The sequence below is a fragment of the Chrysochloris asiatica genome, unplaced genomic scaffold (genome assembly GCF_000296735.1).
Source record: "Chrysochloris asiatica unplaced genomic scaffold, ChrAsi1.0 scaffold00138, whole genome shotgun sequence".
NCBI lineage: Eukaryota > Metazoa > Chordata > Mammalia > Afrosoricida > Chrysochloridae > Chrysochloris > Chrysochloris asiatica.
Window position 1 is genome coordinate 6030638 of NW_006408656.1, and position 15834 is coordinate 6046471.

At 37.2% G+C, this 15834-nt stretch overlaps 1 protein-coding gene across 1 annotated transcript in view; it reads left to right on the forward strand.

Annotated features, from left to right (window-relative positions):
* Window positions 1-7942, forward strand: part of LOC102821599 (natural resistance-associated macrophage protein 2-like) — a 31246-nt gene extending 23304 nt beyond the window's left edge. Inside the window, exon 16 of the mRNA XM_006870045.1 lies at window positions 7865-7942. Coding sequence (XP_006870107.1) covers window positions 7865-7942 — 78 coding nt within the window. The remainder of the gene's footprint in view (window positions 1-7864) is intronic.
* The last annotated feature ends 7892 nt before the right edge of the window (window positions 7943-15834 follow it).

The window sequence follows — 15834 nt, forward strand, 5'->3', positions numbered from 1 at the left end:
TAAAACCTTTACCACCTTCCTTCAGAAAGTAGTGACAGAAGAAGATGGTAGGAGTCATGAACTGATTCTCATGTGACTGGGGCATGGGAGGAGTGGGGAGAAAAGACTCAAAAGGAGAAGACCACTCATCTGTTTTATTCCTAAAGACCACCTCTCAGTAGAATCTTGTTTTTTTCTGAAACATCATCCTGCTTTTTGCCCAAGATGACTTGCAAGGCAATCCAGGAACTGTGGACCTAGTTGCAAACCTCTCTTTCTCAGCAAGGTTGAAGTGGCCTATCTCTCTTCAGCTTTTGCCTCAAAGGGAATAACTTTGAGACCAGATGGTGGAGCTCTGGAGTCAGAGGAAATGGGTGGTTTTAGAATGAAGCTGTAATTCTTGTTTCAGCCACTTCTGAGATTTTTACATGTGGAGCTTGAGACTGTGATTATATTAAGTCAGAACGTGTTTGTCTGGTGGAGATTATCAAGAATATTTTAGAGTTATTGACATGGTGAGAACATGGGAATGACACTGAGGAACTTCTTATTTTTGGAACTTTCCCTCTGAAGTACTGCTTGATTTGTGTTCTCTGTTTGAGCCCCCAAAAGCATTATAGCTGATATTTTGCACACAGTCAAAAGTGCAGACTGAACTTTTACACAAACTACAATAAAAAGTTTAAAGAAAAAAAATGCAGATTTGATGGGTTGTCTCCCACAACGGCAAACTACTGTGTTTCATTAGCCATGTGTTTATAGTAGCCTCTGAAATAATTATAGCATAGGATCATGAATGATGAGCCCTGTAATGTTCCTTCATATATGTACCCCTCCCCACCTACCATCATTCCTCAACCTTTTCATAAGGGAACTATGAATGTATTGAGGACTGATATTTTAAGCTCTCATCTGCAGTAGTTGAATGCTTGACAAAAAATTATTGTAAAGGTGGTAGAGGAACATTTACCTTTGCCCTTGACCTTGGTAGATCTAGTCATTTTCAGATTCACAAACATTTAGGAGCCCAAGTAAAACTTCTTCCCAAGGGTGCCCACTCTCAAGACTTCTAGTCAATACTGTATTAGAACTTCTAGCCAGAGTAATAAGAAAAGAAGAAACAAAGGTACCCATATAAGAAAAGAAATGAAATTCTCTTTGCAGCAATGATCCTATATAGAAAATCTACCAAAAAATTTCTAGAGCTATTAGAGGAGCTTAGCAAAGTTGCAGGGTACAAGGTCAAAAAAATCACTTTGGTTTCTATACAGCAGTGAGAAATCTGAAAGTGACATTAGGGGGAGGTAGTTCTGGGAAATTTTGACTTCCACATCAGAAAAATTAATCTCATGCCTCATGTCATACACAAAAACAAAAAGGACCTAAATGTGCAAACTAAAGCCATAAAATTAAAAGAAAATTCAGAGGCAACACTGTCAGGCCTAGATTTTAGCAGTGAATTATTAATGCAATAACAAAATATTAGAAAATTAATGTTAAAAATAAGTGAAAAGACAAACTACCAAATGGGAGAGTATCTTTTGTATACCATAATCCAACGGGAATCTACTAAGCAAAATGTATATAAATCTTTGACAACACCAGAGACAGATAACCCAGTCATAAAATGGGCAAAGGATTTGAATAGACATTTCACAAAAGAGAATATTCAGATGCCTAGCAAACAGGAAAAGACGCTTAGTAGCATTAGCTATCAGAGAGATGCAAATCAAAGCCACAGTGACGTATCATTTCACTCTCACTAGGATGACTAAAATTTAAAAAAATAACAGTGCCGATAAGAATATGGGGAAATTGGAACCCTTACCCATAGTTGGTAGGAATGCAAAAATAGTACAACCATTGTGGAAAACAGTGTGGTGGGTCCTCAAACTAAAAATAGAACTGCCATATGACCCAGCAATTCTGTTCCTCGGTATATATACAAAGACTTGAACACAGAGACTTGTACACCCATGTTTGTTGCAACAATGTTCACAATAACCGAAAGGTGCAAACAACCTAAATGTCCACCAGCAAATGTATGGCTAGACAAAATATGGTACATCCATGCAATGGAATCCTACTCAACCAGTAGGTGAAATGAAGTTTTGATGCATGCTACAGTATAGTTGGAGCTTGAAGATATTGAGAGAAATGAGCCATACACAAAAGGATAAATACTGTATGATCTCATAAAAAGATAAGAAAAGGCAAATGTATAGAAATTGAAGTATATTAGTAGTTAACCAGGGGCAGGAGGGAGCGGAAGTAAGGGTGTTATCAATGATGGAAACAAATCACTGTAAAGGTAGACTTGCACAGCTGATAATTTTAATTGCTGTCAATAAGTTGTACGTCTGTAAAAAGTTGAATCGGTAAATGTGATACATTACAACAACCACAAAACAAAAAAAAACCAGTAGTTGCTGAGACTGCTTATGTAAAACCAAACACCTCATAGGATTTGGGTCCTTGGTTTGGGGGTTTAGGGTCATGTTTTCATAAGACATCCCAGTTGATTCTAATAAAAAGTTTGGTGCTTCTCTTCTACCTCCTATTGCATAGTACCTGGGGTTTTAAAAGCAGTCAACCAAGGCAAAACAGTTGGTTTCTATTCTGGATCAACAGAGGAAAGAGGAATAAAAGGAGAATATGGAATGGACTCCTGGTGTGGCACTATAAAATCAGAACTGGATTGCCAACCACAAGGTCAGCAGTTCAAACCCACCAGCTGCTCCTTGGACACCCTATACGGGGTCATTATGAGTTGAAACTGACTCAACCACACTTAACAAACAAATGGAATGTGTAGCTAATCGCTTCATGAACAACTGCTTCCTTTGCCATGAGGCCAGAACTGGATGGTAGCATTACTGAACATTTTGATCAATGATTCCATAGAAGAATCCTAATCAAAAAGGGGAAGATGCAGAACAGAATTTCACTCTAGATTTTCTGGAGCTGTGTAGGGTAGATAAATCCCTGGAACTATTGCCCTGAAATCATCTTTAAACCTTAAACCAAAAATATACCCTGAAGTAATCTTAAAACCAAACAATAGTTTAGCTTAACTAATAAAGAATTTCTACCTTGAGCATTATGTTTTTTTGAGAACTATTTATATGGAATCAAACTGGCAACAGCAACTTGAAAGATCAGAAGGAATCTTAAGAGGACTGTTAGTTTATGTTACTGAGGGAGGGACAACTCAGAAAAGGAGCGTGAGAATGGTTGTGCAACTTGAAGAATGTACTCCGTGTCACTAAATGGTACATCTAGAAACTATTGGATTGGTGTGTTTTGCTGTGTATATTTTCAATAATAAATAAAATTTAGAAAAAGCAAGACAAAACACTCCCATACATTTTTCTGTGTGGTCCTTACATAGAAAAAGTCTACTTCATCTAATAATCTGGGTGTAGTGACCACTATTTAGAACTGAAGTCTGCCAGTGCTGGCATGTGCAGTACATTGTTGGCAGTGTGTGTGTACTATCATAGGATATACGATTGCACTTTGCAAAGTCATCCTTGTTCTTCAGTGTGACATGAAATAACTGTAGCCATACTGGGAATTAACAGGGATAAAGAAGAGCTCCAGTTTGGCTCCTGTGAGGTGTCCTGCCAGTGGTGTTAAGGAGTATTTACAACTGAGCTTTGTAGTGCCATATAACCAGATGTAAACTTAGTTTATAATTAAAAAAAGATTTTTTTTTTCCAATTTGGTTTCCTGGATATTTCTTCAGCTACCACTGAGAATAGCATGGCATAAACCCATACTGCTAGTGATCATCTTCTTAGGAAAAATAAATGAGTTTGGTCCTTAAAACATGGATTAATTGCAGACGCCAAGACTTTTCTATTTATCTAGTCAGTAAACCTCTGTCATTGTTAGTGGCATTGAATTGGTTCTGACTCATAGCCACTCTGTATAGGGTTTCCAAGGAGCGGCTGGTGAGTTTGAACCACCAACCTTGTGATTCAAACTGACCTTTCGGTCCAGTGCTTTATCCTACAACACTACACCAGGACTCCCCACCACAAAAAACCCCCACTACTGTTGGATTAATTCCAACTCATAGCAACCCTATAGGATGGGTAGAGCTGCCCCCCTAGAGTTTCTGAGGCTATAAATCTTTCTGGAAGCAGACTGCCATATCTTTTTCCTACAGAATGACTGGTTGGTTTGAACAGCTGACCTTGCAGTTAGCAGTCAAGATCTTAATAACTGCACCACCATGACTCCTACTGAGTGTTCCTAAATGTCACACCATTATCATGTTTAAACTTAGTGTTGTTGTTTTCTGACTTTCTCTACTGTAAGCAGAACATTTTTCTAAATGTAGGCTTTGTTTCACCACAGAAATAGGTTTTTAAGTTCTGTATTGTTGTGAAGTGTCTTCGAGTCAGTTCCAACCCATAGCGACCCTTGTATAGGGTTTCCAAGGAGCGGCTGGTGAGCTTGAACCGCCGACCTTACAGTTCAAAGCAACTTTGCAGTCTGGTGCATTAACCCACAGCACCATACCAGGACTCCATATTTTGTATCTACAACCAATAAAAAAATCAGTGTTTAAAAACAGAAGCGAAAATTGTTTAACTTAAAAAGGAAAAAGCATTTTGGCAGATCTGATATAAATGGGAATGTCGGCAACATTTTTAATAACAACAGCTCAGGTACAGTGAACCTACTAACTCTTGTCATCAGAAGCATGGCAGAGAAATCTAAATCATCAGCACTTGCTTTGTCCCAGCAGTGTCACTAGAGCTTCATTTTCCCTTTCTCTTGCAAGCTTTCTCTGCCTGTATTACAGGAGCTGTATACTGTAAGTAACACCACAGAAATAAGCTGGGAAGTAAGACTTTTGTTCTCTTTGTTGTCCTCATTTAACTCTCCCTTTTAAGTTTGGGTTTTCTTCACTAAAATAGGGTGCAGAAATAATTTGAATATCTTGACTTGAGACATGTCCTGTAGCTCTGCCAGCTATGCCTTCTGCTTCTGGACAAGTGAACGTGTCATCATCTTGACATTTTAGCTTTTGGGCTAACATTTAGCCCAAAAAACCAGTCCTGGTCTGAGCACTAGTATTATCTCAGGTAATCCTTATAACAAGAGGGTCAGGTTTCTATATAAATGGGGCAGCTGAAGGCCAAAAAGTAAAATAACTTGCCCAAGGTGACATCACTAGTAAACGGAAAATTGGCATTTGAACTTTCTTAATTCCAGAGTTTACATTTCCAATCCCAAACCACCCTATTAACATGCCATGCTCTCTTCATGCTGAGTTCAGATACCAAGCTTTGTTACTTAGCAGATAGCTGTAAGTATTCTAAACAAAAATAACAACACATGAAAGAATTTTCCTGATAAACTCTGATGAGTGTTGTTGTTATGTGCCGTGGAGTCGATTCCGACTCAGCGACCCTGCACAGGGTTTCCGAGGCTGTAAATCTTTACGGGAGCAGAAAGCCTCATCTTTCGCCCGCGGAACAGCTGGTAGTTTCGAACTGCTGACCTTGCAGTTCGCAGCCCGATTCGTAACCACTACGCTACAGTGCTGTCAAGTTGGTTCTGACCCATAGCGACCCTGTAGAGGGTTTCTGAGGAGTGGTGATGAGCTTGAACTACTGACCTTGCAGTTCAAACCAACTTTGCAGTCCAGCTCATTAACCCACAGTATCACACCAGGACTCCTATAATATATGAGGAGATTCAAAAGTTTATGGAAAAATAGAACTAAAAGATAATGGCATTTTCCCATGAGCTTTTTGATGTCCCCTTGTGTTTTAGCTCAGACTGGTAGACTAATTGTGTTTGGCCTATGCTAAATTAAAGAATAAAAAATGTTAATGCTTTTGGCAGAGTTAGAGAAAGGTAAGAATGAATAAGTTTATTCATTTGCATTACATGTATGCCCTTGAGAGTATTTTAGCTTTCTAATCCTATGCCATTTAACCCATTTCTCAATGTCTCAGAGCAACATGACTAATTTCTCCAATGAGGGAGTTCTGCCATCTAAGTCATCTAAATGATTTGCTCTGTGGAGCTCCTGGGACTAATAATATAACCCTTGCTTACTATATAATGGAGAAAGTCCATCTACCTAACTCACTTGGGGGAAAGCTACAATGAATTGTCAGTATACCTGACAATTCTGTTAGTTACTGAAGACTAAAGTATAAAATCCTAAAGTGAGTAAGCCAGCTGAAGTTTGAAGATACAAGTTGAAGTCTGAATTGTTAAGTGTGACTCTGTTTTCCTAGCCCACTACTTAGGAATAGTTTCTTTTTTTAAAAATCTTGGGCTCTATTTAGTATACATTATCCTCATGTAATGGAATCCTGGTGTGGCACTGTAGGATCAGCATGGGACTGCCAACTACAAGGTCAGCAGTTCAAACCCACCGGCTGCACTATGAGTCAGAAAAAAACAGCCCTTGCATAATGGAGTCCTGGTGTGAACTTAAGGTTCAAACCTCAAGGTTGATTTGAATCCCAAGTTCTCAAGGTTGGCAGTCCAAACTCACCTGCCACTCCTCAGAAACCCTATATAGGGTCGCTATGAGTCAGAACTGACTCGACAGCACTTAACAACAACAGTAATAGCAACCCTCACATAATCATCACAACAAAAATGTTTGGTAGACAGGGTAAATTGTGATGTGTTTAAAATGTATACTTACTGGAGATTAAAATGAGATAATGTGTTAGGTAGGGTACTTGACATTCTCAAATATGGCATTTATGGTTCTCATTTTACAAATAAGTAAAAGAAGTTTCCAAAAGATTGCATGACTTGCTCTAGGTCATAGGAAGTGGTAGAATTAGAACTTGAACACAGATTTTCTAATTCTGGTGCCTCTGTAATAAGAACAATCCCTTCTTACAGAATATAGCCTGCATTCTTTACTAACTGATAGGCTGTCAGTGTGCAGGAGCAACAACATTCCTGTAATGCTAAATAGTAACAGTAGGGTTAAAATGAGAGTCTGTGATTGTTCCAATCTTTGTGTATATGCAGAGGAGAGAAAAAGAAGTATGGAGAAGTGCAGTTTCACAGATCCCAACACGAATCAGTAGTGGGGATTGGATGTTTTTGAAAGCAGCCAAGGAGATTCTGATTCAAACGGACAAACATTTGGAACCCATAGCTCATCTTTCTGTAGACAAATAAATCAGTTGCATTTGGTTTGATTGTAACTCATGGTGTGTGTCAGAGTAGAACTGCTCCATGGGGTTTTAAGTGGCTGCTTTTTCTGAGGCATCTCTAGGAGGATTCCAACCATTAACCTTTTGGTTAACAGCCAAGCAAGTTAACTGCACCCAAGAACGCCAATATACACAGTACTGAGAAAAGCACAATACCTGCTTATTCTTACTATGATCCTGTATCAAGAGTATGTCACATGAATATTTAAAATGCTGATTTTACTGAGGGCGTTGGAGACTAGCTCAATCCTTAACTCTTTCAACTTCTAGCTGTTGTTTTGCATATCAGGAATCATCCATGTGTCTGTAGGCCGATTTTTTTTTTCCCCTGTGTGTGTGTGTGTGTGGAATATATATATGTATATATGTATCTTGGTGTAGTGGTGGTGTGCCGTGGAGTCGGTTCTGACTCATAGTGACCCTGTATAGAGTTTCCGAGGCTGTAAATCTTTATGGGAGCAGAAAGCCTCATCTTTCTCCCATGGAACAGCTGGTAGTTTTGAACTGCTGACCTTGAGGTTAGCAGATCAATTTGTAACCACTACGCTACCAGAGCTCCTTAGAGCTCCTTATAGTGTACTGAAAAAAATAAGGGCCTAAATTGATTGACTGATTATAGGTGTTGAAACAATTAAAAATTGGTCTAATCACTCTTTTTGTCTTTTTGTTCTTAGTACCATCTGGGATTGACAGCTCAGCCTGAACTCTACCTTCTGAACTCTGTGGATGCGGACTCACTTGTATCTAGATGACTAACAGCCTGACAGACTATACAAATTCTTTAAACCCTTTAGTGCCAAGTATCCTGTTACATACATATCTTTGTTAGTTCAGAGGTGAGTTTTGTTCAAACATTTTGAACAAAAGATACAGATTTCCTCTTGGAAAGGTGTTAAAGCTGGTACTTAGAAGTGGGTCAAAAAACCATCTGTCTTATAACAGCTAGAGTTAAATGATTGGCCTATGATGGCCACACACACCCCTATGGGCTGTGTCTTGACTTGTGTAATTCAAGAATATATATATATATGTATTTAGGATTCCTGGCGTGGTGCTGTGGATCAGCACTGGACTGCAAATGACAAGGTCAGCAGTTTAAGTCTACCACCTACTCCTTGGAAACCCTATACAGGGTCGCTATGAGTTGGAACTGACTGAACGGCACTTAGCAACAACAAAATACGTATTTATGTAAACCTGAACATAAAAGTTTGGGTAGCTAGTTTTAAGGTTATATAAAATTGATAAACCTTTTGTATTTTTTAAAATATAGTTCAGATAAGCAGGTGTTTATTTTGTTTGGATCACAAGTAAGAAAAATGACTGATGGCTCTTTTTTAAAAAATGAACTGATCAAATTAACTACCTTTTAATGTGATGCTTTACTATGGTAATTGAAGTTTACCTCAGTTTTAAGCAACTAGATCACATCCTTGGTATCTGTGATACTAGCACATTCTTTTTAAAGAAAATATGTCTCTTATTCAACATTCATATTTAACCATGATTATTAGTCGTGGTTAAATAAATTTTATTCTCTGTTGTAGCTTTTCTTGAATTTTTTTTTATCATTGAACAAAGACATCATGGTATTTGTCAAAGTGCTTAATATCTAGTAACAAGTAAGATCCCAAAACCTTATTTTAACCAAGAATCAAATTTCCATGTTGTAACTCAGCCCATTCTGGTATTCAGATTTTAGATATAAAATAAAACATCTCACATTTAATTTTGAAATGACCAACATAATAATGGAGGTAGTCTTCTTTATAATGTTCAGATAGTCCTACCATGTGTTTGTTCCCATTTTTCCCATTAACACTCCAAACACCATTTCTAGGTCCAAAGCCTATTTCCAGGAATGGCCAATATTTATATTGTTGAATTTCCTAAGGAGATGCTAACCATTTCATTTAAGACATTTATACCAAGTAGTATTAGATTAAATAAAGATGGAATGAGAAGATTACATGTTACAAACTGCTTACCTACATGTAGGTTATAGGTTATTTTTGTTTTTTTGATCCTCATACCCAGGACTTTTTTTCCTTAAAATTTACATAGTAAAAAATTCAATATTTAAAAATAGAAAGTTCTCTCATAATTATCTTATTGAAAAATGAGAAGATATGTCAACACTGGGCCCACATTCCTGAGTGGAAATGCAGATATCTGGAACTAAATAGCCTCTTCCCCAGTGGCACAAACCCCATCTCCACATTTCCTTCCAGCCCCAAAGATGTGGTGGCTGCAGACCCTGAAAACGTGATTTTGAGCAAATCACTCCTCTTTCAGCATAAAACTTGAGTATCTATACTCTCCATCGTATTTGAAAACTTTTAGCCTTTCCGTAGGATGTATTTTAAGGTGCTTTTTGTTTGTTTTTAAAATTCTGACACTGCCTATTTTTGTTTATAATGGCTTGGCTCTCTTAGTGACAAATATTTTTTTTAAATTATACTTGAAAATTCATGATGTCTACTTCAGGGGCCTGTGAAACTCCTGATAATAAAAACAGCCCTGAAAGCCAGGCTAAAAGGCCTTCTGAGTTTAAAATTGAGACTGAGTTAACATCACTTACAAGCTTTTTGAATAAACTTCAGTGTTTTGGTTTCTTTTTACTCAAGTTAATTGTAAATGAACCAATTTCTTGGATTTCCAGTCCCCATTTCCCCACAACCTCACTCCCCCACCAAACAAAAGCATAAACCCATTGCCATGGAGTCAATTGTGAAACTCTGTCTTCTTGGAACAGACAGCTTCAGCTTTCTCCTGTGGAGCAGCTGGTGGGTTTGACCACCCATATTGAGGTTAGCAGTGCAGTGCTTATCCCACAGCACCACCAGGGTTCTTTACCTTGCCCTCCCAACCTGGGCAATTTCATTTCTTGATGCTTCTAAGAATGTTTGGGAATAGGAAGAAAAGGCATAAATAAAATGTACCTTGATGTCCTTTTTTGTAACTCAAATCAAGTGAGGTGCTTGATTAAACCAAGGTTTTTATGTGTTTTCTATGGCTTGTCTCCATTCTAGGAACAAACTAGTGTTTAGTGTTTACAAGTATACCTCTTATTTGATAATAAAACTTGAATCACACTAAAACCAGTAGGGGAAATTGAAGTCTGAGTCTAGAGTATATTTTTGTTTAAAATCTTTAACCATTTTCTAATTTATTGTTTATAAACCTGGATTTCTATACCAAGTATGTTTAAGATAGATATCAATGTATTTTTTAGATTAACCTACATTGCATATACTCATTTATTGAGGCTTTACACTATGGGGTCAATATGTAATAGGATGTTCTGACAATGTAGACACAGAATGTCAGATAAATACAGTTAAATAATTGGTTATTGAGCAGTTGCTGATACATGACCGTGTGGGGAATGAATGAAAGGCAGTTAGAGCATATCTAGGCACATGAAGTAGTTTAATTAGCAAGTGAGGCATCTGGGGTTACAGTAGCCAATGAAAATAGTCTTCACAGTTTCAAGCATTATACTATTAAGCCCCTAAAGCTTTGTCCAGGAGTCCTGGTGTGGCATTGTGGGTTAATGTGCTCAACTGCAAAGTCCATTTGAACTGCAAGGTCAGCAGTTCAACCTCACAGCCACTCCTTGGAAACACTATACAGGGTCGCTATGGGTTGGCACCCACTTGACAGGCACTTAACAACACAACAACAAAACTTTGTCCAGGAAATATTTTGCATATTTAAGTATTGAGTGTTATCTGTTTCTAGGGACTTCCTGCAATGACCCTCCCTCTACCTAGCTAAAGTGGGTAAATGAGCATCCTTCACACTTCCTAACTCTTCTCCAAATGTGATTTGACATCTTAATTTAAACATAAATTGTGAGGTCTCATGTAAAGTTACCCTCAGTAAGATCAGAATATTCTGGAACCAATATGCCTCTGTGAGTTGGGCCAGTTTCTAATAAACACTTCTGTTAATATATTTTTAATGAGAGTGTACATTGAGGTAGGAACCTTTCCAGTAGCCTGTGTAGAAATATCTTTTAATTGCAGAATCAATTTGAAGACATGACTATGTCTGTGCCAGCTGTTCTTAACTTCCCTGACTGTCATGGAACATAGTACATCCAGCTGCTGGAATTTTACTGTAATGGAATAAAGCAGTTGGATTCTTTTCTTGTTTATTTTCCGAGGACAGTGTTGATCCAATCATGACAGGCACAGATGGCAGCATCTTAGTTGCTAATGCTAATGGATACAAGTTTATGTAACGCCCAGTACAACCCAATAATTAATACCTAGAATTCAGACATCATTGTTATTTTCAAGTACTTCTAAGTCTTTCCCTTCCCCAGCTACTGAACTTCCTCTGCCTGTCAGCTGGGAAATACAGAGGAAAACACCACAGATAATCTTACAATGCAGGGAAACAACTGTTTGGTTTTCTTTCCTAGGGTTGGAGTCTTAGGGAATAAGCCTGAGTCAAGACAGTTATGACTTCAACAAAGTTTAGGACAGTTATGGAGACATATGAAGCCACAGATATACTTAATATTTAACATCTACTTTGAACAATGTTCTACCAGATTACTCACAGTTCTTCTAGACTAGATTCTTTCACCTCACAACAATATTGTCATCTGGGGGAAATGGGAGTTGTAGCATTTTGCCTTTGTACTCCAGAAATCTTCAAGAAGTATAAATCCATAGACATTTAATTTTTAAACAGTTATCTTTGTGGTAATAGTCAAGTTTCCATAAAAGAGTGAGAAGTAGAGTGGCGAACCAACTATAAATAACAACATGACTATTCTTCTCTGATACAATTGTTGATTATTCTAAAAACAAATTTATGAAAGGCTTCTTCCTGTTTGGGAAGATTTAAGCAGATGGAGTGTTAAGAATGGAGTGTTGCATTTAACATGAATATAGAAATTTCTGTAACTACTATGTCATTAACCAATTTGCAGTTGATTTAGCATAATATAGATTATTTTCTTCCATTGTCCAGAAAATAATGTTAAACTCTTAATGTTAGAAAATTATGTCCAGGTTTTGAAAATGTCAATGATGGATCTTTATGAGTTGATTATTTATGATTGTTAATTTAGAAATTAGCTTTTTAAAACTTTGAGACACAATAAACCAAAGCTATGAGAATTGTCTTATATTTTTGCAGTATAATTTGCTACATATGAAAAATTCAGTCTTCCTAATAAATAGTTTTCAGAAGCCTTTCTTGAGCACAGCCAGTAGCTTTATTTTTTGAAGAATCGTGGTCTAATGTAATCCTTGTACATCGAATAAAGAACACCTAGAAATATAAAGATGAATACCAATTAATAGCATATCTATGGGAAACAAATACTCAGGTCCTCCCACTTGTAATTTTCAGATATTAACCCACAATTTTTAAACATACAAAAACCTACCTTATTAATTTTTGGCACGGATATACAAGTGGCCCCAGAAAAAGCAAAACTAAGAGTCCTTTAAGATCTGTATGAATCTGAATTTATCATGTTACTATGTTACCCTAAGCTTTTACTTAACACACCTTTTATTAGAACAGTGAGGAACAAATTTGTGCTGCAATTGTTATTTAATATAAGTCAGATTTGACAGTGGGAACTGCCCTAATTGAATAAAGACACCTAACTACAGTGGCCAATACTTGTCTGTCAGTTTGTTGTGCTGTGGTGGTTTGTGAGTTGCTGTGATTCTGGAAGCTATGCCACCAGTATTGTAAATAACAGCAGGGTCACGCACGATGGCCAGGTTTCAGTGGAGTTTCCAGACTAAGACCAGTTAGGAAGAAGAAAAGGCAGAAAACGTCTAAATAGTAAACTACTGAAAACCTTATGAATAGCAACAACATCTTTGCAGATATAGTGCCAGAAGGTGAGCCTCACAGGTTAGAAGGCTCTTAAATATGACTGGTGAAGAGCTGCCTCCTCAAATTAGAGTTGACCGGGATGACATGAATGGAGTAAAGCTTTTGGGATCTTCATTTGCTGCTGGTACACAACTCAAAATGAGCAGAAACAGTTGTAATCATTTATTAATAATTGGAATGTGGAATGTACAAAGTATGAATCTAGGAAAATTGTAATTTGTTAAAAATGAAATGGAATGTATAAAAGTTGATATCCTAGGCATTAGTGAACTGAAATGGACTGATAATAGCCATTTTGAATCTGACAATCATGTTTTTCTATTCCGGGAACAACAAATGGAAGAGGAATGGAGTCATAGTCATCGTTAAAGTGAACATTTCAAGATCTATCTTGAAGTACAAGGCAATTTGTGATCAGATAATATCCATACACCTACAAGGAAGACCAGTTAATACCACTATTATTGAAATGTACACACCAACCACTAAAGGCAGTGAAGAATTCTATCATATAATTCAGTATGAAATTGATCGAACACACAATCAAGAGGTATTGATAATTACTGGTGATTGGAATGTGAAGGTTGGAAACGAAGAGGCTCAGTAGTTGGAAAATAGGCCTTGGTGATAGATATGATGCTGGAGAAATTCACATGATAAAATTTTGCAAGACCAGTGATTTACTCATTGCAAATACTTTTGAAAACAACATAAAAAGTATGTATACACATGGACCTCACCAGAAAGAATACACAGGAATCAAATTGACTACATCTGAATTTAGAGACCATCTCAAGAATAGGTTTGATAGATTAGCCATTAATAAATGAAGACCAAAAGAGGTGTGGGATGTAATCAAGAACATCATACAGAAAGAAAACAAAAGGTCATTAAAAAGACAGGGAAGAAAGAGAAGATCAAAACAGATGCCAGAAGAGACTGAAGTTTACTCTCAAGCATAGACATGCTAAAGCAAATGGAAGAAATGAGAAAGTAAAAAGCTGAACTGAACTGAAGAAAATTTCAAAGGGCAGTTTGAGAAGACAAACTCAAATATTATAATGAAATGTTCAAAGACCTGGAGTTAGAAAAACAAAAGGGAAGAACGTGCTCACCATTTCTCAAACTGAAAACACTGAAGAAGAAATTAAAGCCTCGACTTGCAATATTGAAGGACTTTATGGGCAAAATATTGAATGTTGCAGACAGCATCAAAAGAAAATGGAAGGAATGTACAGTCATTTACAGAAAAAAAAAAATTATTGTTCAATCATTTCAAGAGGTACATATATATGATCTAGAATCAATGGTACTAAAGGAAGAAGTCCAAGGTAAGGCATGGCATAAAACAAGGTTCCAGGAATTGATGGATTACATATTGAAATGTTACAATTAACTGATTGAGTGCTGGAAGACCTCATCTATGCCAAGAAACTTGGAAGACAACTACCTGATTAACTGATTGGAAGAGATCCATATTTGTCCCCATTTGAAAGATAGGTAACCTAACGGAATTCAGAACCATCTAACAATATTATTTATATCACATGCAAGTAAAATTTTGCTAAAGACACTTTTTAAATGGTTGCAGCAGTACATCTACAAGGAGCTGCCAGCAGTACATCTACTGCTACAAACAGCAGTAATAGTGAAGATGGCACAAAACTGGGCAGTGTTTCATTATGTTGTACATAGGGTCACTATGTGATGGAACCAACTTGATGGCACCTAACAAAAACATCATTGTTTTATTCAAAGTGCATTCCTCTTCCCACCAAATCTACTGCTTCTTTGTCCTTTATGTTAGTGAAAAGTAAAACCTTCCATCACATTGCCAAAACCAAAAACCTGGGAATCTTTGATTCCTCCTTCCTTACTTTCACCAATTACTTGGTTGCCAAGTCCTCAATATTTTGGAAATCCATCCCCTCCTCTCCATTTCTACTGCTATAGCTTTAGTTCAGATTCAACTAATAGTCTTAATTGGTTTTCTCTGTGTTTATTTCTCTCTTCCTACTTTGCAGTTCAGTCTCTAGGCATTTTAACATTGTTTTCATGGTGGAATATAAAATGTTGGAGAATAGCACATTAAACTTAAATGACTAGATTAACAAATAGTTATGGAATGAACACTTGTAAATACGAGTCAAAAATAGAACATTGCAGGCATTCTAGAAGCCTACCAGATTTTCTTTTCTGACTCTCTCTTTATAGATAACCACTGTTTTGAGTTTTATGATAATTTCTTCCTTGTCTGTATAGTTTGACCATTTGTTTACATATTCTTAAACAAAACAATTTCGTATTGCCTAGTTCTATATAAAACAAGAATCTAAAACCTACCAAATCTGAACATGTTAACTCCCCTATTTAAACCCTTCACTGTTTGAACCTCATCTTGTCACTCTTCAGCTTGCAATTCTATAAACCTATTGAGGACTTAAGCTGTTTCTACATTTCCCCCAGTTTTCTTCCCTGCATAGATCTGGGTTTGTTTGGCTTGTTAGAGACATTTTGCAGGAGGATTGGAAGGCAGAAGTTGAAGCAGCAGCCATATTCTTTTCATACTTGGAACGTTGATCAAGGGCACCAGGAACTGTTCCAGCTCTTGCATGTTACTTAACTGCTGACTCTTGCTGTTGTGGGGCAGCAGCAAAGTCCACAGCTCTTTCAACCTCTGGATCTCCTCCTTTAGCTTCCCTGGATCCTGGCCCAGTTGTGGTCTAGTTCTATAATTTGTTGTTGTAGTTTGTGATGTCGAGTCGGTTCC